General features: G+C 38.9%; 1 protein-coding gene across 6 annotated transcripts in view; it reads left to right on the forward strand.

Annotated features, from left to right (window-relative positions):
- UNC13B (unc-13 homolog B) overlaps positions 1-27,136 on the forward strand; it is a 196,452-nt gene that overhangs the window by 91,877 nt on the left and 77,439 nt on the right. For 5 of the 6 annotated variants that reach the window (XM_049896494.1, XM_049896495.1, XM_049896496.1 and 2 more), the window contains 3 exons: positions 6,607-6,841; positions 20,829-21,143; positions 22,824-22,914. In XM_049896494.1, the coding sequence (XP_049752451.1) occupies positions 6,607-6,841; positions 20,829-21,143; positions 22,824-22,914 (641 nt within the window). Of the gene's footprint in view, positions 1-6,606; positions 6,842-10,665; positions 18,697-20,828; positions 21,144-22,823; positions 22,915-27,136 lie in introns of all 6 variants that reach the window. The other variant, XM_049896499.1, reaches the window with a different exon arrangement.

A 27,136-nucleotide genomic window follows, 5' to 3' on the forward strand; every position in this document is an offset into this window, starting at 1 on the left:
GTCTTAAATGCTAAGAAGCGGCCATCTAAGATGCATCAGTTGGTCTCAACCCACCTGGATCAAAGGAGAATGATAACTATGAACCCAAGAGATAGAAAGGGCCATGTGTACTAGAGACTTACATCATCCTGAGAGCAGAAGAACTAGATGGTGCCTGGCCACAACCGATGACTGCCCTGACAGGCAGCACAACAGAGAACCCCTGAGGGAGCAGGAGAACAGTGGGATGCAGACCCCAAATTCTCATAAAAAGACCAGACTTAATGGTCTGACTGAGACTAGAAGAATCCTGTCGGTCATGGTTCCCAAACCTTCTGTTGGCCTAGGACAGGAACCATTCCCAAAGACAACTCATCAGACGTGGAAGGGACTGGACAGTGGGTTGGAGAGAGATACTGATGCAGAGTGAGCTACTTGTATCAGGTGGACACTTGAGACTGTGTTTTTATCTCCTGTCTGGAGGGGAGATGGGAGGGTAGAGAGGGTTAGAAAGTGGCAAAACGGTCACGAAAGGAGAGACTGGGAGGAGGGAGTGGGCTGACTCATTAGGGGGAGAGTAAATGGGAATATGTAGTAAGGTGTATATAAGTTTATACATGACAGACTGACTTGATTTGTAAGCTTTCACTTAAAGCACAATAAAAATTATTTAAAAAAATAATCGCAACATCGAATGGATGAAGTATGAATGTAGGAAAATTGGAAATAATAAAATTGAAATGCATGAAGATTGATATCCTAGGCATTAATGATCAGAAATGAACTGGTATTGGCCATTTTGAATTGGAACAACAACTTGAAGAGGAATGGCATTGCAGTCGTTGTCAAAAAGAACATTTCAAGATCTATTCTGAAGTACAGTGGTGTCAGTGATAGGAAGATCAATTAATACAAAGATTATTCAAATTTATGCACCAACCACTAAGGCCAGCAATGAAGAAATTGAAAATTATTACCAACTTTTGTGGTCTGAAATTGATCGAACATGCGATCAGGATGCATTGATAATTACTGGTAATTTGAAACCAAAGAAGGATCAGTAGTTGGAAAATAAAGCCTTGGTGGTAGAAATGACGCCGGAGATTGTGTGACGGAATTTTGCAAGACCAACGATGTATTCATTGAAAGTACCGTTTTTCAACAAACAGCGACTTGGACCTCGCCAGATGGAATACACAGGAATCAAATCAACTACATCTGTGGTAAGAGACAATGGAAAAGCTCAATATCATCAGTCAGAACGAGGCCAGGGACCAACTGCGGAACAGAGCATCAGTTGCTCATGGGCAAGTTCAAGTTGAAGCTGAAGAAAATTAGAACAAGTCCATGAGAGCCAAAGTATAACCTTGAGTGTATCCCACCTGAATTTAGAGACCATCTCAAAAATAGATTTGACAAGTTGAACTCTAGTCACAGGAGACCAGATGAGTTGTGGAACAACATCAGAGACAGCATACATGAAGAATGTAAAAGGTCTTTAAAAAGACAGGAAAGAAAGAAAAGACCAAAATGGATGTCAGGAGAAACTCTGAAACTTGTTCTTGAACGTCTAGTAGCCAAAGCAAACGGAAGAAATGATGAAGTAAAAGAGCTGAACAGAAGATTTCATAGGGTGGTTCGTGAAGACAAAGTAAAGTATTATTATGACATGTGCCGAGACCTGGAGTTAGAAAACCAAAAGGGAAGAATGTGGTTGGTGTTTCTCAAGCTGAAAGAACTGAAGAAAAAGTTCAAGCCTCGAGTTGGAATAGTGAAGGATTCTGTGGGCAAAATACTGAACAACACAGGAAGCATTAAAAGAAGATGGAAGGAATACCCTGAAGCAGTGTACCAAAAAGAACTGGTTAGCTTTCAGCCATTTTGGGAGGGTAGCATATGATCAGGAACCAATGGTACTGAAAGAAGAGGTCCATTCTGGACTGAAGGCATTGGCAAAAAACAAGACTCCAGGAATTGACAGAATACCAATTGAGATGTTTCAACAAACAGATGAAGTGCTGGAAGTCTTCACTCAGCTTTGCCAAGAAATTTGGAAGATTGCTAATAACTATGTGGCCAACCAACTGGAAGAGACCCATATTTTTGTCTATTTCTAAGAAAGATGATCCAACCAAATATAGAAATTATTGAATGATGTCATTAATATTACACACAAGTAAAAGTTTGCTGAAGATCATTCAAAAGTGGTTGTGGCAGTACATAAACAGGGAACTGCCAGAAATTCAAGCCGGATTCAGATGAGGACTTAGAATAAGGGATATTGTTGATGAAGTCAGATGGATCCTGGCTGAAAGCAGGGAATACCAGAAATATGTTTACCTGTGTTTTATTGACTATGTAAAGGCATTCAACTGTGTGGATCATAACAAATTATGGGTAACATTGAGAAGAATGTTCTTTTTTTTTTTCCTCAGTTCAAAAAAAATTTTTTTTTTCTGGTTTAAGTTTATTAGAAACTGCATAAGTTCAGTGGGCTCAGGTCCCACTACTGGTACATGGTACCTATCAGCTGGCCTGTCCTATCGCAGAGCTCAGGCTATTTCCATCAGAAATGAAAAAAGCCTGGCTTCTCAACCCCTGCAGGAAAGCTTGTCTTATCACATACCATGTCTCAGCTGAGTCTAAGGCCTTGTGTTTTAAGCAAGAAGAAAGTACAAAAGACGTTTTTTGTTCTCAAGCTGCTCACTGCAGCCTGGCACTAAAATGGCCTAGCACCCACTTCCACTTGGAGAAATACTCTGCTCTTCTGGATGTCAGGCTTGATGGTATCATTGCCATGCTTCCAGCCAGCTGCGCACACTTCCCCATGTTTGTCCCTGAACTGGAAGGCTTGAACTAGTCTGAAAGTCTCATCCATAGAGTGGCCGACAGAGAGGTCATTTACAGTGATCTGCCAAAGGATCCCTTTACCATCAATGATGAAGAGGTCCATGGATGAGATGCCTTCCTCCACCTTCCAGGACACTTAATTGTGCTCATGTGGAACCTCTACGTAGACCAACAGGCAGTTGTTTGAACAGAAGAAGGGGATAGTGCGTGGTTTAAAGTCAGGAAAGGTATACGTCAGGGTTGTATCCTTTCACCATATTTATTCAGTCTGTATGTTGAGCAAATAACCTGAGAAGCTGGACTATGTAAAGAAGACCGAGGCATCAGGATTGGAGGAAAGACTCATTAACAACCTGCGATGTGCAGACGACACAACCTTGCTTGCTGAAGTGAAGAGGACTTGAAGCACTTACTGATGAATATAAAAAATTATAGCCTTCAGTATGGATTACACCTCAACATAAAGAAAACAAAAATCCTCACAACTGGACCAATAAGCAATATCATGATAAACCAAAAACCAAACCCAGTGCCGTCTAGTCGATTCCGACTCATAGCGACCCTATAGGACAGAGTAGAACTGCCCATAGAGTTTCCAAGGAGCGCCTGGTGGATTCAAACTGCTGACCCTTTGGTTAGCAGCCATAGCACTTAACCACTACGCCACCAGGGTTTCCAACATCATGATAAATGGAGAAAAGATTGAAGTTGTCAAGGATTTCATTTTACTTGGATCCACAATCAACACCCATAGAAGCAGCAGTCAAGAAATCAGATGACGTATTTCCTTGGGTGAGTCTGCTGCAAAAGACCTCTTTAAAGTGTTAAAAAACAAAGAGGTCACTTTCAGGACTAAGGTGCACCTGAGCCAAGCCATGATATTTTCAGTCACCTCATATGCATTTGAAAACTAGACAATAAGACGGAAGAAGAATTGATGAATTTGAATTATTTGGAAAGAGTATTGAATATACCATAGACTACCAGAAGAATGAACAAATCTGTGTTAAAGGAAATATAGCCAATACTCCTTGGAAGTGAGGATGATGATACTTCATCTCACCTACTTTGGACATGTTATCAGGAGAGACTAGTCCCTGGAGAAGGACATCATGATTGATAAAGTAGAGGGTCATCGAGAAAGAGGAAAACCCTCAAAATGTATTGACACAGTGGCTGCAATAATGGGCTCAAACATAGCAATGATTGTAAGGATGGTGCAGGACTGGATGGTGTTTGGATGTTATATAGAGGGTCGCAGTGAGTCGGAATAGACTCAGTGGCACCTAACAACAACAACAGCAACAGTTTCTAATCAACTTTGGATGGTGGCAGGAGATTTACTTTCTAGGGAAACGGGATAATGGGTCAGGGCAGGGGGAGAAAATCTGACCTTTATCCTCTTTCCATTTTGTCTCTTTCTCTCCTCTGTCTCACCTCACTTTTATTTATTTTTCCTGCCTCTTCCTGCTTTTCATACTCTTCTTCTATTCCCAACCTTTTCTTTCCATGGACTCTTTGTTCTTTAAGATAGCCCTTTATTTCTTTAGTATAGAAATGTCAGCTTTTAGGAAAGTTTTAGAGGATCCCTCTTCTTAAAAAAGCTTTTAGGAAAGTTTTAGAGGATCCCTCTTCTTAGCCTAGCAAAATTAATAAAGGAGATTATTATTTAGGAGTAATGGGTCAGATGCAGTGAGAAACTCAGGGTCCGCCATGTATATCTGGCTTTGGATTGTGGGCTCCTAACTCTGGCTGTGTTACCCTCTATCACTGCTCCTTCCATTGGAGACTCAGTCTTGGTTCTGTAAATTATGTGCTAATACTTCTGCTGGAGTTTAAGTCACTTCTGACTTTGTTTCCATTGTCACCTCTGTCCCCTCATCTGTAGGCATGAATAATCCAGCACTGACTTCTTCAGACTTACTCCTTCTGTGGGTTCAGAAAGAATTAAGTCTGAAAGATAAAGTGGTTTTATCCCTCGATCCTTTCTAGTCTTAAGAACAAGTGCATAAAGGACTAAAACCAGTGCCTTCAAGGTCTCTCTTGCCTAGTGTGTGATCAGAATACAGCTGTTGTAAAGAGAATGCCCTGCATCCCATTGTTTACTTTTGTTTTCAATTTTTACTGTGTGTGCCCTGGTGAAGGGACCGCCTTACTTTAACTAGCAAGTGTTACTAATTTTGTTACTGAGCATGTGAAAGTTAGCCTCTTTTTCATGCTGATTTTTTTTTTCCCCCTGAGGTCCTGATGCCTGTCCTCTGTCTTTCCTTTTTTTTTCCCCCCAATGTTCACCATGTTGTTATAAACTCAAATGAGAAAAGTTCAAAGATCTCCTTCTCACTCCTACCCCCAGCTGTACCATGAATGTTGTCTGGAATCCAGTGCTTGTTTTTTTTCTTACTTATAAAACCCACGTGTTTGTTCTCCTTATCTGTTTTAGTGAATTATTGTTTACCAAGATGGCTTTTTTAAGATGTCTAACGTAGAAGCCAAAGGGTCATTTTCCTATGACCTTTAATTTGTTCCCAAGTTTTACTAATATTGTCTGGAAAATTTTTTTTCTAGTTTATTCTTTCCTATTTCCACTGCATGGATGCAGGTCCTGTCTCCTACCCTAAAAACAAAACCCAGTTATTGTAAAAGCCTAATCTTACGGCCTTCAGGAAACTTCCCTTGTTAATATTACTCAGGATTATCTTTTAAAATGGCTAATATAAGAGTCCATCATCTTCTAAAAGTACCTCCATTTTGGACTGCAAAGATTCCTTTTCCTCATTTTGAGCCAAATAGGAATTTGGCAAGAAAGGGCCTTGTGGGACCTTGTAAATCATACACTTTTGGGGGTAGTATCAGAAATGGCTTCTCCATAAAATAGTTTACAAAGTGCTCTTAGGTTGCGCTCCCCATTCAAGCATAGTATTGTACTTTTTTTTATTTGCTTGGGAAAGAATTTGTAACTGTGGTCATTTTAGCTAACATTAAAAATAGCCCAAAATACCATAGCCAGTCAGTGAGCTACTGGCCTGAAAGGCAGAAATAATCATATGAAATTACAGTCATTGCTGTTAGAAAAATTTGACTGCATTGTCAGCAAAAGCCCATTGGCAGTGCTTATGCTTTCCTCTTCTCCTTCAGCTCTTGCTTTGGATGGGGATTCTGAGCTCAGGGTGTAAGTGCTTGACAGGAATTGTTAGAAAAATCTCGTGTTGCAGCAAGACAGTTAAGACCGTTGTTCTCAGCATCTAGAGCTTTAGGCTTGACTTCTGAGCCTTGGCCTTGAGCTTCCTGACTTCTGGGACTAGCTTCTGTTGTTGGATCTACTTATTTGGTTCAGTCCATGTATTTTAAAGCCTGAAAACACCAAGCGAACTTTAAACAAAAATTTATCGTTTCTGAGCTATGGAAAAGCCATTTCTTTCCCTCTGCCCCTCTTTGAAAATAGTAGAGGACCAGAATCTATGACATTTAAAAGCAGATTCTTTTTAAGTTACAATAGCTATAGCAGCAGAATTTCAGAGAATTCCTACTTTGCGAAAATGCCACTTGGAGCCCCCCTAAGAATCAGCACTAATATTAAACCAAGTATCTTACCTCATTTGATAAAGAGAAACTTGTGGCTGTTAATTGAGATAATTCTGCACATGGCATTGAGGTCACTGGGCCCAGCTTGCTCTTGTTCTCAAGGTCCAGACTTGTGACTACCTAAGCTAGAAGCAAAAAAATTCTAAAAAACTAAATCAAGATGGAGTACTTTGATTGATTGTGCTTATTCCACAGCTTTTGAAGACCCTGATAGTGCTGTTGATGACCGAGATAGTGACTATCGTAGTGAGACCAGCAATAGCATCCCACCTCCTTACCATACGACGTCCCAGCCCAATGCTTCTGTGCACCAGTTCTCTGTGCCAGTGCAATTGCCACAGCAGCTGCTACTTCAGGGCAGTTCCCGAGACTCTTGCAATGACTCTGTGCAAAGTTATGACCTCGATTATCCAGAGCGGCGGGCCCTCAGGTGGGTATTGGGAAAAAAGCACTTTCTCTTCCTAATGTGCAGGTCCCATGCTGAAACTGACAGCAGGGATTTGGGACCTTTAACCTGAGATGACAGTGGAATGTAGTAATATGATGAGCTAAACTATGGTCATTTTGCATAGGATAGTGATTCTCAGTCTTTTTTTTTCTCATTCACACATTTATGCATATGACATTTTCATAGGAATATTTCTTCTTCTGACTGTTGGTTTTCAACTGGTGAGGGCATGCCCACCTGGGGTGTAAGGCTGAAAACCCCAGTGCTTCCTGTCCCTACCCAACCCAGTGATTTTGATAACCCTTCACCAACAGCTTTAAAAAATCACAGGTATTAAGTATTTGAATAATCCTTCCCGTCTAAATATTTGTCTGGGAACCTCTGAAGAAAACCAGTATGATCTTAGCTCAGCACATTCATTATTTTTGCCGGAACTTTGTTTTAATTTAATTTTATTCCTCTCTTCCAATTATATATTTATATGGCTCAAGAATTTTAAAGGTACAATATAGTATCAATAAAGAATCTCCTACCCACACTTGTTTTTCTATACTCTATCCCCTTCCTTTCTCCTAGTTCCCCTCTCACTGTTACTTGTTTCTTATGTATCCTTACAGATTCTATGGTCATATATTGAGTAGTATAAAAGTAAATCCATACACTTTGGCTCTCCTCTCTTTTCTCAAAAAAAAAAATTTTTTTTTTCAAACTTAAAATTTGAAGGAATAATACTACGAACACCCAAATTTAGGTTGCCTGAATTCACAGGTTGTTAACATTTTGCCACATTTACTTTATCTCATTCTCTCAAATATATGTATTCACATACATAAACATTTTTTTCTGAACCATTTGAAAGTAAGTTTCAGACACCATGTTACTTCACACCAAAGTACTTCAGCATATGATGCCTGGAAATAGGACTTTCTCCTACATAACCTCAATACTATGATCACAGTCAAGAAATTTCATGATATAATGATATTACCTAATACATAGACCATAATTTTCTCCAGTTGTGTCAATAATGTTATATATATATATTTCCCTTTTTGATCCGTGATTCAGTCAAGGATCATGACATTTTGCATTTGATTTTCCTGTTTATTTAGTTTCCTTTAATCTAACAAAATTCCCTCACTTTGTTTTTTTCAGCGTTTTAAGAAATTACCACTTTTGAAGAGTCTAGGCCAGTTGTTTTGATAATGCCCTTTAATTTGGCTTTGTCTAATTGTTTCTTCGTGTTTAGAATCTGGTTAAATATTTTTGGCAAAAACATGACATGGATGATTCCTTCACAATGCATCAGGAGGCACATCGTGTCACTTTGTCTCATTGCTGATATTTAGTTTGGTCTCTTGGTTAAATGCCAGATTTCTCCAATGTAAAGTTACCTTTTCCCCTTTGTAATTAATGATCCCTGGGATTATACATGAAATTATATCAATATCCTGTTTCCCCAACAACCTCTTACCCAATGAGTTTAGCATACATTGATGATGCTTGCCTGAATCAATTATTTTATTGGTTAACAAAGTTTTTTTTTTTTTAATCATCCCAATTTCACCCATACTTTTGGTTTCTAAAATTCACAGTACCATAGATGATCTCATTTCTTTTGCCTACCTCATCAAGCTTTTACAATGGTGAATTTTTATTCTCAGTCTCAGAGAGCCATCTACCTGCTAGACAATCTCCTGTACCCATTTACTTTTATCTCTGAGAATATTTTCAATGTAATTTTTTCATATAACAACCATAGCATTGAATTCTCACTCCTCATACTCTGATTCTGAAAAGAAACACACCAGGAATCCTACTTATGTTAGTTCTCACTCCTTGTTAGTTCATTAATGAAATGTTTGCATATTTTATTTAATTTTAGCTGTCTGTATTGCCCTACTTGAAGAAAAAAGTATAATAGCAAAAAAAAAAAAAAAAGAAAAGAGTTGGGCCCTCTTTCCTCTTTGTACAGTGCAATGTCTGTGTTTGTAAGAATTAGATCTATAGGCCAAGCAGTGATAATGGCACAACAACCTAAAAGACTGCATACTTTTCTATTTGGACAAACTGTAACTTACCTATCAGTACCCATTTTGATTATTTCCTGTGTCACTGCTATAATAAATAACATTTAGAGGGGCATTAATGCTGTTCTTTAAATTGGAATTTTTTTTCTTAGCAGTTTCTTTCAATTCTCCCATAAATTAAATTTTACTGTCTCAGTATATAAAATGAGATTAAAAGTATATATTTTCATCTTAAACAGAGGAAAAATTAACATGATTTTAAGGAGTCTTTTTATTGTAGGCATTTTCAGCTTAAATTTTTGAAATGATTTTTCCTTTTTAAGGGTTTTGAAGAGATTATATCACTAGCATCAATTTTTAGACTTCTCTATCATTGTAAACACCAAGCTAACTTGAAGTTTTGGGGGAAAAAGCACAAGATGAGCTGGGCTGAAATTTACCTTTGTTCAGTTAGTCTGTTTTTCAGAAAAAGTCTAAATCCTTACATTACGCAGTTCTTTTAGGAATAAAGTTTAAAATCCTCATGGACACAAAATTGTTTTCAGGCACCTTCCGGTAAATTAGAAGTATAAAAATAAAAAATAAATTTCGTAAAGAAATACTATTAGCACATTTTGCTGACAAGCTCCTAGTCTGTAGGCCCCTTCTACACCTCACTCTTGCCTCAGAACACAGGAAGCAGTAGGTCTGTAGCCCAAGTGAAAGGAAGGTCAGCTGTCTTCAGTATTCATTGACTTAAGTTGGATGCTCAGTGTCTACTGTTGTAACCAGTATAGGGAAAATTTTTCATTTCACTGTGATCCTCAGTGCATGTAGCCTGTAAATTTCACAAATTATGTTTTCAATAATTTTCTGTTTCTGAGAGTATAACAAGGTTTGACTTCTACTGATTGTCAGAGATTATTTTGTTATTATTATATACTGTTTTCTTTCAAAAAGAAATGTTTGAGCATATTCTTGGCTATATAACCTCAAATATAACTCAACAAGCTAACAGCTTAGCTTTTTTTCAGGCCCAAATTCATCAACAAATTTAGGTTTGTTTAAATCCCTCAATATGTTTTTATGGTATACTGCACAGTTTCTAAACTTTGGCACTGCAAATGCATTCTAGATATTGATAAAACAAGTTTATTTATTTTTTTGTTACTTAGGAAATAAAAGGACCCTAAAAACTCAACAATGACAAATCGTAGCGAGTAAAGCATTTTTAAATCATTATTGTAGCTATTCTTTTTCAGATGTGGAAAAAACTATTTGACTACATTGATATACTATTAATTTAAATATGTAGGTTTCTTTGTCATTTTTTTTAGTCTTTTTTTAAATCAAATTGACAGTTTTACTATTCTTGTCTTCTCATTGATCATGTACTAAATCTTATAACTTGTTTCCTTCTTTTCCCTGTTTTCCCTTCTTTCTTTACCTTACTGTTCCTCCAATTTTATCTCCTTATATTAGACAAGGCTCACAGGCTAAAAATGATAAAACTAGAATTATTCCAGCTTTCTCTGATGTTGACTATGAAGAGCAAGAAGGTATATATGAGGAGGTAGAAGGGAAGATATCACAGGAGCGTCTAGAAAATAGTAATATAGACTTGAAGGAAGCAGAAGTAAAAGAAATCAGAACCCTTTCAAAAACTCATAAATATTACAGCCAACAACAACAACCAAAGTACAAGAACTGGAAAAAGAGACAGTCTCAGAGCCAACAAACAGAATTCTCAGCTGTTCCGGATTTTGACCTTACGCTTGAAACATGTATTTTCTCCAGATATCCCCAGAAATATGATACAGCTGATAGGAGAAGGAAAAAGAAACCTTTATACAGTCATTTTGATAACAGTGAAAGCAGGCAATATGATGATAGATCTAGAACTGAGACTAAATCAAAAGATACTGAAAATAGTAACCTTTGCCACATTAAAAATAAGAAAAAAAATCACCCAGCTTTGCATCCTTACAAAAATAGATTTGTGGTTAAGAGTGGCGTGTGGACCACTCAGCTGGAAAGTTATGATCATGATCTTCCTGGCCGTTTTGAGGACTGTGAAAAGTCTTCTAGCTCAAACCAGCATGTCACCAATTTTACTCCATTAGCTATTCTTGAAGATTCTACTAGCAGTACTTCTGATGAATTTCTGGGTTCCCCCATTTCTGATAAGCAGGATGGTTTACTGTCACCAACATGTCTTCCATCTAATAGCTACCACTTTGGGGGCTTTCCTGAAGAATCTTATGTAGCAAATCCAGCATTCTTATTACAGAGAGTGAATTGTGATGCAAATATACTTAGAAATATGTCCAGATGTTCTGTGGAAAAAACCACCCCTTCCTCTATGGAGGAACCTAAGGAGGATTTTATTGATACAATGGATGAGCTTCAGTGTTTAGTGGAAACAGTGTCAGAATATTTAGCAGAAAAGGAGGAGGAGATAAATAGATTTGGTTCCCTTTCAAAAACCAAGAAATCACATAAACACAGTTGCACTGTTGATAAGGCAGAACAGAAAATGGCTGGGGATCAAATATCACCTTTAACCATTGTCAAGAGTGAGGAGAAGGCCATCTCCTTCCCGGAGCTGAATGGAATGAAATGTGCTGTTGGTTCTTTATTCAGTTCACTCACAGAAAAGGTGGGTTCAGGTACAAAGCATCTAACAAACTCTGTGGAAAAGCTGATTTATTTAGTTCCAGAGAAAACAGAAACTCTTAATCAAATGGAGACGATTAATTTGGGCTCTAAGCCCAGAGGGAATTCAGTATTGGAGAAGGATCTTCCTATGCAATCTCTATCATCCTGTCAAACAGCTGATAGTAAGGATGTTGGCAGACATGGCAAAACCTCTGAAAATGAGCACACAGACAATACAACTGGGGGTTTAAGCATTAAGGATACAATAGAAACTGTTGAAAAGGACTCAGCTCCACAGAGTCAGAGCTCTGTTATAAAGTCTGTTTTCAGCATGCTAAATCCATTAAAGATCTTTTCAGAAATGGAGAGAGCCAAAAAAGATGACCAGAACAAACCACTGAGAAAGGAAATGTTTGTTGGTTGTGGTTCAGAGTCAAATCAAAGGGAAGACACCATTGGCAATCACAGTAGTAGCATTCTTGGTTTAGATAGGCATGACGGGGAAATTACAGGCTGGTCCCAAATGTCCACAAGTGAGGATTTTTCGTCCTCCCACGTGGCCAGTGAACCTTCAAGCTTAGCCAGCTCTTCAAGTAAGAGAGATAATATTGAGAGTCTATTGGAAGGAAAGCCCTGTACAGATCTGTCTCTGTTGCCGGATCAACCAAAAATATGTGCCATAGATACTCCAGGGCATCCTTGTGTGGCTGGCAGTAGAACTGCAAATAAACAATCTTCTTCAAAGCCTTTAGAGGAGGACAGAGTTACTGGTAGTGATGATTTCCTTGAGCCACACAGAAAATCCTTTAGCCAGTTTTTGATTACTTCTCCTGAGACCTATTCAAAGGAAACTTTGTCAGAATCCATGAAAATTCACCAGTTGGAGGAAGATGCTTTGGAAAGGGGCTCTAAGAAAGACGGACATTCCTTTTCATTCGGTGCAAAATTACATATTCCATTTTTCAGAGTTCTTAGTCATTCTGAAAAGCAACAGAATTTAAGAGAGAAAGGAAGCATTTTCCATTTGTTTAAATTTCCTTTCACTGACAACCATATCTCTGTCAATGACCAGAGTTTTAATGGCTCAACAGTAATCACTGATGAAGAGATCCAAAGAAATTGCCAAGAAGATGACAAACAAAATTCAGTAAAATCTAATTCATTTCCAGATATTCAAAATAATCTAGGGAAATATGGCAATACAGAGGAATTTAATAGGAATGACCCAATAATTTGTCCTAAAGATACCAAACTTAATTTCATAAAGTCTTACACAGTTCTAAGTGTTAATAATGATCTTGGGAAATTTGGGAATGTAGGGGAATTAAATGCAAATGACTACACAACAGTAAAGACTTGTCAAAGAGATGCCTTAACCATCCCTGGAGTTGTGCCCAGAGAACATATAACTTCAGATCCTTCAGGAGAAAGTAAGAATCTTACACAAGTAACATCTTTAACTTCAACAGTATTAGACTTTTCATTAGCATTTACTTCTACCATTTCAAAATCCACTTTGGTTAATGAAATCAGTGAAGACAAAATTGTAAATAAAGCTTCCAAGAAAAGAACCCAAGGAAGCCTACTTTCTGGCCTGTTTAGGTTTTCTTCTGAAAACTCATTTGGCCAACGAGAATTAAGTTTGAAAAATGATGACTACTATCCTAGGAATAGTAGCCCCAGCTTACTGTCTGGAATATTTAACTTGATATCAAGTAGCAGTATGGCTGATTGCAAACCAGATGAAGCGAAGTCCATGGCTTTAGGCATCACAAAGAGTTTGAGTGGAAATAAGCATTTATCTTTGGATGAGGTCCCTGTTACTTCATGTGTGACTTCTGAGAACCAGAGGAACTATGTTGAAAAACAAGAAACTTCTGACTTCCTAAAAGGTTTCTTATCTTTACCTAAAACAGAATATGAAAACATACCATTATGTGATTCTTGGGTTAATAATTACCATTGTTCTCTCACAAGAAAAAAACAGCTAAATGAAAAACACTTTCACTTTTCTGAGAATGATCTACTTCACTGTACTTCAAATGATGAGGAGAGCCTCTTACAGAATTCTTTGGCTAAGGGGTTAACGCCACACTATGTTCTTGAGGCAAAACTACATGAAAATTCAAGCAAGTTAAATTCACCTATACTAAATACTAAAATTCTTAATAAATCAAACCACTGTCAGGCTTCTGAAGAGATGAACAATCCTTTATGTTTTGAATGGAATTCTAACATGAAAACTTTCTCAAAAAATTCCAGAAAACTTCAGCCAGTTTATTACATGTTGAGTCAAAATACACTTCCATCAGCTGATGTTTTCTTATGGCCTGACTCAGAAAACTCTGTAATAAATATCTGCCAAAAACATCAAAATGCAAATATCTTAGACTGGAGAACAGATCCAAACAGTGTCATTTGGTGTGATTTACCATATGAATCATTTGACCAATTAGCATTTAATGAAGATTACTTATTAAGAGATGATATGTGGGCAGCTAACTCATTATATGGAAATTCTAGTCATCTTCCAATTAATGAGACTAAGAATTCACTAGAAGATTTTCCCATTGACTTAAGTTATTCTTCAAGTTATGAGAAGACTGCATGGCCCATAGTAGTTGATCAAGAATCACTAAGAATGGATGAAAGCTCTGTTTTCTCAAGTTTTGGTTATGAGTATCAGGAATGGTTGTCATGTCTTGAAAATGGAGTATGGTGGCCATCTGAGGATGGGAATTATGGATATTATATGTACCATGATGGTCAATATATATATTCTGTCCTCACTGATTCAACTGGGCAGTATGCATATTTGTTTATACCTGATTGTTCTTATCAAGCGTGTTTGAATTGTGATTTACAGACAAACGATCTATCAAGCATTATGTTGGAAGACAACATGGTTTCTGCCTGCAGTTTTAAAGTTCTTGACAAGGAAGATGAATTATTGTGGTATGTTGAAGAGGAACCAATTGATTTATCTGTAGTTTTGCCAAGAAGTGAGAGGCCAATGTGTCTAAATTTAGAAACCTTTTCACCAGTACTTGAAGAGTCATGTTTTGGCCAAAGAGATCAACCATTAGATTTTTCAGGCTATAATCCTCAAGAGTTTAAAGGAGATTTTGCATCTTTCAAAGAAAGACCATATGGTTCTGAAGGCCTTGAATGTGTATTGGACCTGAGATATCAGCCCAAAACTGCTACTAATTATGTTTTAAATGGAAATCAAATTGTAGAGGGAGATAAGAAGCAACCTTTAGCTAAGGATTCATCAATTTACCTTTCCAATATCTATTGCCTCCAGTCTTCTGAAGATGCAGCCTCTTTGGTTCAGCCTGAAAATATGACTAAAGGCTCACATCGTGCAGAAGAGATGTCATCAGTGAACAAAGTGACTTCATTATTTTCTGCTTTGAGTACCTTGGCTGGAAGGACTTTGAATTTTGATAAAAATGAATCCTTAGAGTCTTCAGTCATGCAGAAAATGGATCAGCAGTCAAAATTAGCAGAGCTCACAAATGATGGTCTTCAGTCATTAATTTCCAGTAAGCAATTAGAGGGTAACTTCCAAAATGAGGAAGAAAGTCTTAAGAGAGATTCAAAGAGAGAGATGGTATCTAATGTTCAACGACCAGAATTTACTAAAAATATAAAGCAAGGATTCCCTTTAAAGAAAAGCATTCAAGTGAAAAAACGAAGTTTGTTAAATTCTGTTTCTCAGGTAAGCCAAACAATTCCTCAGGGTAAATCAGGTATAGAAAATGATGAAATCATTACAGTGGACCCTAATATAATTCCTCATGCATCGCAGTGTAGTAGGGATGAACCCAAGAATTGTGAGCTTCCCCGGGACCAGTCTTTCAAAGTGCCTGAGAAAACAGTATTTAAAAATGCGTTAAAACACTTTGGTTGGGGAGAAGAATCTTCAGCAAGTACATTAGCAAATGAAAACCAAGCATCTGGATTTTTGAACATCTTTAAAACCCAGATGTATAAAGAGGGATCAGCAAACCTGGAAAAGAATGGTATCAAAAATGGAAAGATATCATCTCAGGAAAAGAAAGAATCTTCTGGTGTTTCAGCTTTTTTTGGTAGCCTTGGGGATTTCTTTAAAACCAATGTATCCCCTATACAGACAACTGAAAATATGCCTGTTTCTTCAATAAGTAACAAAGATGAGGTCGGATCAAGTCCTAATTCTGTACTGCTAATCAGTCAGGATGTTGGGAACTTTCCTCCTGCACCTATATCCTCTAAAGGGAAGGTTAGAGTTAGACGTCTGGACAAGCAGACTACTGTTGATGACAGTGGCGTGAAGGAATCATCAACTAGGGAGATGCTGGCTAATAATTTGCCTGGAAAAGAGGTACCCTTCAGAGACAACCTAATCCAGCAGTCACCAAATTCATTTTTATCAACAATTCATCTCAAAGAGTCTTCCAGAGATTCTTCAGTAGAAACTAATCGTGTTTCTACAGTAACAGAAGTTTCCAGAAGTAATAAAATGTCTTTGGATATTCTGAGCAGGAGAAATTCAAATGAACAAGAAAATCATTTTCCTGACAAAGGTGGAGGTTTTACAACTGCCACAGCATCTCCATCCCAACCAGAGTTGCCAACCAGAACGAGTATATTGTCTTTCCTGACTGGATCTGAAAAATCTGGGAAGAGAACCTCTGCTGCTTTCCCAAGAGCCAAATCTCAAGCAGAAGGGTTATTCACACTTCCTTCCTTTTTTTCCACTACCAGCTCAAGCACCAAGAAGGATGCCTCTCATAATAGCTCTACTTTTAGTTTCTTTAGCTTGTCCTTCTTGGATGAAAAGCAGCAGAATTCTGGGGAAAAACAAAGCCTTTCAACTGTTCCTCCAGTGACTTCCCAGCCTTATAAGAAGCCAGGTATTTTTGTAGATATCGGTGGCACAATGACTAGAGAAGGTTCCAATGGCAATAAAGATAGCATAGCCCAGGAGGTAGTTCATGACCAGCAAATGACACCTAGTGTTTCCAATAACAACACCATTGAGATTACCTCCCTCACAGATGAACTCAGTATAGAGAACTATCAGGGAAAACAGAATTCTGGTAATAATGGACCAGGGACATCTTTAGCAGATTCCCAGATGACTCAGTTGCAAAAAGACATTGTTCCTCATTCACCATTATTTCAGGCACAGGCTGAAACACTCCGCAATGGTCCCGAGACCTTTGGGATGGCTCCCTATGAAGAAGAGGCTTTCAACCAGAAGACCTTCCCTTATGACTCACTTGTCAAGTCTTTGCCACATGATAGCCATTTAATTGAAAAGCTCAACAATTTAGACACTTGCACTAACCACCACCAAAATGAAAGATTTACTAGTAAGCCATTGAACTTGCCATTAGAAAAGACCCCTAATGAGGTGATACCACAGATCCTGGAACCAGCCTTTTCCTCTACTGAGCCAGGGTGTACGGGGCACCTCCAAAGCCAAGATGCAGATAAAGAAGAAGATAAATCAGTGTTGGGCTCTTCAGCAGAAATGCTTTCAGGGTTTGTGACCAAAATGAAATCTTTCTCTGGGTGCTTAATTGAACCCCCCAAAACTTTCACTGAACTTTTCTCTTCCCCTAAACCAACAAATAAAAAACCATTTTTCCCTCTTTCTTCTGGTACATCATCTCAGCCCCTCATGGATGAGTTATTTGGAATTTTCAAAAGTTCCAAACCAGAGATACATAAGGAAGAGTCATCTAGTCCACCTACTTCATGGCTTCAAAATGGTTGTTCTAGAGATGCTCTAGAATCAGTCCCTCCAGAAAGTTTGTGGAGAGCAGCTACCTCTGCCGTGCTCAGTTCAGAATCTACTCTCAGTGACTGTAGAATGACTGTGCCTAGTACCAAGTCAAACCCAGATACTTTGATAGATGACCCTAAACTAACAACCAAAATGGAAAACAGTAATATTCCTGAAAATATTCCAGAACCCCAAGGTTCTGAAACAATTTGTGCTTCATCTTCTGTCTCTGGGGATGATACTGTGCAAAGAGTATTGTCTCTGAGTGATGAAGGAGACATGGGGGTGTTGCAGGCTACAGACACAGAGGCATCATTGGAAGCAGAGCCAGCACAGTTGCATCCAGATCCTACCTGGGTTGCCAAAGAGCTTCCTCCCCTAATTCAGCCTCTTCTTCCTCTTAAGCCAGATCCAGCTATACAGTCTGCCTCCACAAATCAAAACATCTTGGAGCTGCACGCAGTCAATTTGTCAGAAACCAATATAACACCTTTTGATGAGAAAAGTGTCAGCCAGAGCACTACCACACTGGAAACTCAAGGGTACCTTTCTCATCCTGTGCTAGAGGAAACTGTACTTTGTGCAGAAAAAAGTTGTGGGATACTTGATGCCCAGAAAGATCCACCTGCAATCCCCCAGGAAAGAGAGCATCCAAGACCTCGATTTGAGATCCCAAATATGACCAGTTGGCCAAAGCTCTGCTTCCCATCCTCTGCTACTGACCATGGGAAACCACTGAGCTCTTTCTTTTCTTCACCTTCCCCCTCTGGCAATAGAACAGCAGAAACTGGTTTAATGTCCAGTTTTAAGAAGTTGTCAACTCTATTTGAGGGAGGGAGTGAGGGGAAAGAGAGTGTACTGGCAAGGGATCTCAAACTGGGGTTTGGAAAGAAGCTGGATCTTTCATTTCCATGGCCAAAAGAGAATAAAGGGGGCCCTGAGCAATTGCCTGCAGAATCCTCCCCTTCAATTTTGGTTATCTGTAGTGATCAGGACCTTAACTCCAGTGAGGATAACAAAGCTTTGGAACCTTCTCAAATATCTGGGGCCAGTGTTGAGCTCGCTAAGGCCTGCAATCAGCCCTCTGGGACCTTCGAGCAGTTTGAGACCAGGCCAAATGTATGTACCTGTGGGCTTTCAGGGCCTGGAGAAGTGGAAAACCAGCAGGAAATCCCAGCATCTGGAGAACACTTGGGTACCAAGGGCAGCAACTTTTGTGGCCCCACGTATTCTTCAGGGACACATGAGGAAGAGTGTTGCCCGGTCTCTAAGCTACTTCACCAGACAGAAAAACAAGATGAGGAGGCAGTGCCTGTTAGCACTGACTCTATTTCAAATGTACAGCAGCCAGTAACTCTGAATGACATCAAGGAGCCAAAGATCAACAAAAGGCCTGTTCTCAACTGAAGCATCATAAATAGTTTTAAGGAATTGACCATTTATGATGCAACTGACTTAGTGGTAGACTAATTATAGCCTGCTTTTTATCCTGCCTTTATCTTTCCTAGCATCTGAGCTTCATGTTAACTAGGGGTTAACAAGAAGTAATGTGTGCACCTTTTCATCCCCTCCATTCTCTCTAGTGCCAAGGGTAATTCATTTATTAGAACAAGGTGCTTCCTGCTTAGAGGAAAGTCTAACTTGTAACCCATTGTAAGATTTATTCATTCTGGTTTGCTCTACCTTGTATAATGTACAAGATGGAGAAGAAAGAGCAGAAAGAGGCAGTGAGTAATTGAGTGTCATATATTAACTACAACTACATGATAGATGCTTCCTTGGTCTTAGGCTCTTACATCTATAATAGAAGGGGAGAGACCTTCTACTTTGCTTTTCCAAATCTTCTAAGATGCTTCCTCCAGTGGCAATGAGGGTGTTAAATAAAGTACAAAGAATAGGTTGAGATAATCTATATTTCGTATCCTATTCCACATGGATTTGCAAAGTTTCTTCCGGTGTATCACTCTCTGCCTTTACTACCCTTGAGACTGGGGTTTGATTAATGTTAAGTCAAGTCTCAAAGGACCTCAGGGTTGCCCTTTGCTGTAGTCCTTCAGTCTGGAGCACTGTGCAGGGCCCGTCTGCAGAGGGTGTTATTATTTCCTCTAAGAGGAAGCACTATTTAGTGCAGCTAAGAATGCCGCCCTGACCTCTGGCCCAAGCCTATCCAAAGGGGCTGGTCTGGGGCTTTAGAGATTCTCTGTGTCTGTGTGTGTGCGAGAGAGAGAGAGAAAGAGAGAGAGAATGTGTGTATGTGTGTTGGGAACTGCTTAGAAAAGTGATCTGGTACTTGTTCTGCTACCATGGGATAGAGGATGAAAATACCAAGTAATTACGATGAACCATGAGGGAATATCTCACTGGAAAACAACAATGATTTCTCTTGATTTAGAGAAGGATAAACATAAGCCTTTTAGTAAACGCTTGGCTCTGGGGCAAGGAAATTCCTTGTCCTTTTGCATGGAGGCTTTCCAGCAGAACACCAGGAGTAAAATGAGCGTCCCTGACTTGGGGTTGAAAAACCCAAGTGGACTTAGATATATCTTGCAGATCATTGCCAAATCCATCAGTCTTAATAGGACTAAATCCTTCAGATAGGGCTGAAGAGTATTAGACAAAGGGAGTAACTTCTGGATACTGTTTTTTTTTTCTACAGCTTTGCCCTTCTTACCACCATTCACTGCCCTTTTCTCTGCTACTCTTGCTCTCATAGCAGGGTAAAGGATTCCCTTTCTGGGCATGAGAATTCAGGTGGTTGAGAGAGGTTTGGGTCAGCCTTTCTTCAGGTACAGAAATGCACTAATATAGCCATGACCCGTATCCTGAAGTTGAGCTTGTCCACTTTGTCTAGAACTGAACCATGCCCTGAGAGCAGCTCAGTTACAGATGGGCAAGTTCATCTTTGAGGCACTCCCTGTGCTGCCGGGATTATCACTGTAGCATTTTTTTTTTTTTTTTTTCACATAGGTGAGACCACCACCCTGTGGAATTTCTTGGTCCTGGCCTCCATCTCCCAATGGCTTCTATTACTTCATTCTGCAGATGGCTGGGAGATAATTGAAAGAACATGTCTACTGTCAGGAGGAAATGGGGATCTCAATTTAACAAATAATAGAAAAAAAGGGAGTGAAATTTTCACTCCTTTTTACTATGTGGAAATTAGAGAACTTTAATCACAGCCACTGGACAAGTTCCTTTAGAAGACTGAGTAAAGAGTTTTAAGCAACAGACTATTTTAATCATTCTTGATCCTGCTCACATATATCTAATTAAAATAAAATACTCTTTAAAGTTAAGTGCAAGATATATGTTAAATGCTGTTGTAGAACCTAGCATGTTGTGTTTTTTTTGCTCTTGTGGTTCTGTTAGACTGTAACATTTGGTCCTCTTCCCAGGAACCTCATGTTTGTGATCCCTGATCCTTGCCACTGATAAAATCATTATTTCCTGGATTTATGCATACTTTTGCCCTGATCCCTGGTTTGCATTTATTTACTAATCTGTCTTCCTCTCATTATTGCAGCCCCACCAGCAGTAGTAGGTATGGCTCTTCCTGTAATGTGAGTCAAGGAAGCTCTCAGCTGAGTGAACTAGACCAGTATCATGAACAAGATGATGACCGTCGGGAGAGAGACTCAATTCATTCCTGCCACAGCTCTGGAAGCTTTTCCAGAGAAGGCCAAGCAGGTTTTGGAGAACAAGAGAAAGCCTTGGAGGTGACAGATGAAACAGAGAAGGAGAAAGCATGTGAACCCAAGGAGATTAAACAAGATGCCATGGCTCATCCTCCCCCGCATCTGGGGCTACACAAAGAGGATGTCTTAGGCCCCCAGGAGAGGTAGGTAATGGCTGCCCTGAGTTGCTCCCAAGGCTTCCTCAGTACCTACGCTGTGGTATTGCTGAGTATAAGTGCTTTTCATTTGCTCCCTTATAGCTGAGTGTGGTGGTGGTCATAAGACTCTCAGCTCTGCACTTCTTGTAATTGGTACCCTTAGGAAAATTTAAAACTTGCTGTTTTAACAGTCTTATAATGAAGCTTATTACAGAGTTTGAGTGTTGTTATTACGGAGCTAAATTGGTCGTCTGAATAACCGGTAGGCTGGGGCACATCAGGGTTTCTCCACTTGAGCACTATTGACATTTTGGGCTGGACAGTTCTTTTTTGTGGGGAGCTGGTATGTGCATTGTGGGATGTTTAGGAATATTCCTTGACTTCAACACCTGCTGGATGCCAGAACAACCCCCAGTGGTGACAATCAAAAATATCTTCGGACATTGCCAAATATCCTCTAGGGGGCAGAATTGCCCTCAGTTGGGGTAAAGTGATAAGGGCTGGGTGTGACTTAGATTCTCAAATTTCGAGGTATAATAATAAAACCTCTCACTGAAAGACCATAGCAGTTAATCCTGATTACATGGTAAAAGTTGGGGGATGACTGATGCTTCTATTTACCCTTGGGTTAATGGCTGGGTCACATACTTTTCTGATGATATAAACTTATTTTCTCTTCTCTTTTCCTGGTTTTTAGTCATCTTTCGTGGCTCATCTAATGGGCAAGACATCTAGGATTCTGAGCTCTAGGGCCGTCCTTCCCTCTGGGTTAGTGACCCACTGGAAGACTGGCTCTTCAGGGACCTTAGACTTGGCAGATACTGTTTTCAGGGGCAGAGGTCTTGGTAGAGCAGCAGAAGTAGCCAATGAGGGTACTCTACCTTTACTTCTGGCTGTGTCTTCTTAGATTCTAGCTGTGCAAGGAAGTCTGGTTCTACCTTGGCCAGAAGTGCCCACAACTGTTTTAGAATAATTGACCAAGTTAGATGCTATCAGAGCCTAGCATGTATTTTACATGTCTAGATGGTGGACACTTGTCTGTTGCCTTGGGTGTAGGCCCCAGTGGGAGAAAGGAGAAGCATTATCACCTAGCATTAACCACTATTCCACTGCGGATGTTCCTGAGGCATCTTAAGGAATAAGGTCATGGCAGGAAAGGGGTGATTATTTTTTCCTGGTACTTTTCATGTAGCCTAGGAATTGGTAATCCTTCCAAAATACTTGGTGGAACAGGGAGGGCTTCTGGAGCAAATTCTGCCCCAAAGGATGCTGTGCTGAACTCCCGAGAGAGGCTGGTAGTTTTGACAGGTAGAGTAAGTGGGTTGAAAGGCTTACTCCATACCTCTCTCCATAGTTCCAAAACTAGACATTGACTCAGAGCCTTTGTAGTTGCTTATACTGTCCTGATCCCTGACTGTCCCAGTGAGCCACCTCGTTGGGTCAATGAAGGTAGACAGGGAAGGAAAAGAGGGAACAGAGGAAAAGCTAAAAGGAGCTGTCATTTTAGAGTGGAATTGTTTTCATTTTGGGTATTCAGGTTTTTGCAGTTTTAGTAGCCTCAGTCACTAAATAGTTTTTGACATGAGTACAAACCATTTTATTTTAGATATTTGGCAGTCTTATCTTGATCACTGTCACCTTGTGGTTTTAGCTATTTTTAAGGAACTTTCCTTTCTTTGTTACAAGTTTTCCTGAGGAGAATGCATCTTCACTGTTTACTCAAGCCAGAGCACATTGGATCCGAGCAGTTACCAAGGTTCGACTCCAGCTGCAAGAGGTAGGAACTCTGTTGTTCTAATACTAATTGGGACAATTTTTCCTTTGAAATTTAGAGACATATGGTGCCAGAGAAGCAGGCAGTGATTAGTCATCTCTTTACAGTGTGGTTCTGGAGGTGCCTAACAATTCAGCCAGAGCCTAGGAAATGGCAGACCATTGGTTTTCTTCTGTTACTTGCCGATTGCTAGAAAATGAATCAAATAGACCTACCTGGTGTGTTGAGAGCCTGAAGGTGAAGTTGAATGCTTATTTTCAGTACTATTGCTACCTTGAGGCCATTTTATTTTGAGTTTAGGAGCGAGGACTATTTCAAGGCTTCTTAGGTCAGTTGTTGTCTGTCTTGACTAGCCAGTTCAAGTACTACTGGCCGACCTATTAGGGGCCAGAAACAGTGTTCAGAAATTTCTATGGACTTTCCTAATTTAATACCCCCCAAAGTATCAACACATTAAGATACGAATCAGTCTGAAAAAGTAAAAGCAAAGGTAAGTATGTTTCTGAATGTTATAAATATGAAGTGTCCTTATCTGCCTGTCAGTAGGAATAGGTAGTCTTCAAGTAGGGAGCACATTTTAAAATGATGACAAGTGGCTCTCAGTAATGTAATACCTGACAGACATTAAGAAATACAAACATGTGCAAACACACTTTAGAAAAATAATTTATTTTGAAATGATTTCAAACTTAGGGAAAAGTTGCATAACCTTTCCCCACTCAACTAGACACTTCAGCTGTTGGGGTCTCACTGCATTTGCTTCATCACCCCCCACCCCCCCCACCCCACTCGATCAACCTTTTCCTGAACGATTTGAGAGAAGGTTGCAGATGTAATGCTCTTATCATCCCTACATACTTCTGTGTGTATTTTCCCCCAAATAAAGGCTACTTTCCTATATAATCACAATATAACTGTGCAAATTAGGAAATCGACAATGATGCAACACTATCATCAAGACTCCATGCAAACCTTATAGACTGTCCCAACAATGTCTCTTTTTCCTTTCTGGTCCAGGATCCAATCCAGGATTACACATAGCTTCTAGTTGTCATGTCTCTTTAGTCTCCTCTAGTCTAAAACATTTCCTCAATCTTTTTCTGCCTTTCATGTCCTTGACAGTTTTAAAGAGTAGAAAGCCTTTCATTTTGTAACATGTTCTTCAGTCTGGGTTCATCTGATGTTTCCTCATGTCCAAGCCTCAGGCCATCCATGCTTTCCTGGAATTACACAGACACGATGCTGAGCTCATTTCAGTGCAGCATAAGGAAACACATGATGCCAACCTATCCCACCACTTGTTATGTTAACCTTAACCATCTGTTCAAGTTTGTATCAGCCGGGTTTTCTCCTTTGTAATCGAGAAGCATTTTGTGGTGAGGTATTCTGACTCTAGACCAATATCTTGTTCCTCATCAAATCTTAGCCCACCAGCTAAGCATCCATTGATGACTCCTGCCTGAATCTACCACCACTACGCTGGTACCAAATGGCATCTTTCTATTTCTGTTATCCTTTATACATTAATTAGTTGGCATTCTGCTATAAGGAAGAGATTTCCTTTTCCCCCATTAATTAATTTATATCAATACAGACTCATTGGTTTTTAATTTATTATATGAGTTGTAGTCCATTATTACCCTTATCTATTTTGATGCTCAAGTTGTTCTAGCTTCATACAAGCACTCTTAATCTGACCCTTCAGGGAGAAGATAATACTTTAATAATGTATGAAAAGGTAGCTGCTTTTCAGAGGAGGTTTGCTTTGGAGAAAGTATTTTGAACATAGATGTTTGGAAATATTTCCATTTGTGCTCAAGCGTGTGTGTATGTATGTGTTCTTTTGTTACCAGAAACAAGGAATGTTATCTATACCAACTCGTAACTGCATGCTTTAAAAACTTGAAAAGAGAGACGATTAACATTGAAAAAGCTTTCAGGTGAAATTTTTGAGTGAGGTTTGAACACATTTGTTAAAATATAAAAATATTTCTAGCTGTTTTGTAAGAACTACTATCTGACATCAGGGAAGATGAAAATTTACTAGCCAAATTTCAAAAAAATCTTTGAATAATTGGCATGTAGAGACCAATTGTACTTCTTTCATTTGATCAATGTATCAGTATCTGTTTTAGTTATGAAAACCAAGTATTGAAATAAATAGAATATGGAACCAGACATTCAAACCATTTTATAATAAAATATTAAACAAAATATTTTTAAAAAATCACATTACTTTCACTAAAAGATATTATTACTACTGCTAATATTTTTGGTGACAACAAATAACTATTTTATACCATTAATAAAATATTTTTTTTAAATTCTAAGTGCTTTTTCTTTTATGGTTTTTACATTAAAAATTTTTTTTGTGTTGACAGTTTCTTTTTCCCACTTGATTTTCTGTGCTGAGTAGATTTTCTTTATATATTGTCCTTTCCTCATATTTGTTGTTGTTGATTTTGTTTCTGCTGAGTCTCTATTTTTCCCTTGTATTTTATTTTGATGAGTAGGATGTTTTGTCTCCTTTGTGGTTATCTTATTATTTACCCTTATTTTTCTAAATTTAAAGCTAACTTTTATTTCTTTCTATTTCTTTATTATTTTAATGTTGTCTTCTTTTATATAATAACAATGCTGTTACCCTGTTTTGGGCTTTTTTTTTTTTTTTATAGTCTTGCTTTGTTTTTTTTTGGATTTCCCTGTCTGGGTTGACTTCTGGTTGTTCTGCCCAGTGTTCTAGTCTTGGGTTGATACCTGATATTATTGATTTTCTAACCAAAGAACTCCCTTTAGTATTTCTTGTAGTTTTGGTTTGGTTTTTACGAATTCCCTCAACTTGTGTTTATCTGGAAATGTCTTAATTTCATCTTCATATTTAAGAGACAGTTTTGATGGATATGTGATTCTTGGCAGGTAATTTTTTTCCTTCAATTTTTTAAATATGTCATCCCATTGCCTTCTTGCCTGCATGGTTTCTGCCGAGTAGTCCGAGATTATTCTTATTGGCTGTCCTTTGTAGGTGACTTTTCTTTTATCCCTCGCTGCTCTTATAATTGTCTCTTTATCTTTGGTTTTGGCAAGCTTGACTATAATATGTCTTGGTGACTTTCTTTTCAGATCTACCTTATGTGGAGTTCGATGAGCATCTTGGATAGATATCTTCTCATCTTTCACAATATCAGGGAAGTTTTCTGCCAACAAATCCTCAACCATTTTCTTTGTATTTTGTGTTATCCCTCCCTGTTCTGGTACTCCAATCACTCGTAGGTTATTTCTCTTCATAGAGTCCCACATGATTCTTAAGGTTTCTTCATTTTTTTTAATTCTGTTATCTGATTTTTCTTCAAATATATTAGTGCCAAGTGATTTATCTTCAAGTTAAGGAATTCTAGCTTCTACTTGCTCAATTCTGCTCTTCTGACTTTGTATTGAGTTATCTAATTCTGTAATTTTATTGTTAATCTTCTGAATTTCTGATTGCTGCCTTTCTATGGATTTTTCCAGCTTATTAAACTTTTCATTATGTTCCTGAATAATCTTTCTAATTTCTTTAGTTGCTTTATCTGCATGTTCCTTGGCTTGTTCTGCGTATTGCCTCATTTCCTTCCTGATGTCTTGAAGGGTTCTGTGTATTAAACTTTTGTATTCTGTATCTGGTAATTCCAGGAATGCACTTTCATCTAAAAGATCCCTGGATTCCTTGTTTTGAGAGCCTGTTGAGGTGATCATTGTTTGTTTCTTTATGTGACTTGATATTGACTTTTGTCTCCGAGCCATCTATAAGTTATTGTATTAGTTTATGCTTGCTTACTGTGTCGTAGGTGCTTGCTTTGTTTTGTTTTGGTATACCCCTATGGGTTGCTTGAGTGAGCTAGCTTGATTGTTTTCGCCTTTGGAGCTCTGGTATCCTGTCCCCAGATGGCTAGAGCTGTTATCAGGTATATTGGTCTATGAGTCCATTCAGTTTTCTAGTATGAATTCAGCTCAGGTGTCCAGGTAGCTGATCATCAAGTGTGTGGTGTAGGGTCTGTCCTACAGTCTTAGAGGGGCAGGGGTGATTGGCGTATATACTGGTATCTGATTGCAGCAGGGGGTCATGCTCTGAACAAGGCAGGGGGCTGAGAACCAACCCCCAGTGTCTCTGAGGGAAACCCATCTCTGTTCCCTAGAGCGTGCTGGTGGGTGGGTTCTGCAGAGGGACCATGGGCACCCAAAGTTTTTG

Source organism: Elephas maximus, chromosome 9 (genome assembly GCF_024166365.1).
Source record: "Elephas maximus indicus isolate mEleMax1 chromosome 9, mEleMax1 primary haplotype, whole genome shotgun sequence".
Classification (NCBI taxonomy): Eukaryota; Metazoa; Chordata; class Mammalia; order Proboscidea; family Elephantidae; genus Elephas; species Elephas maximus.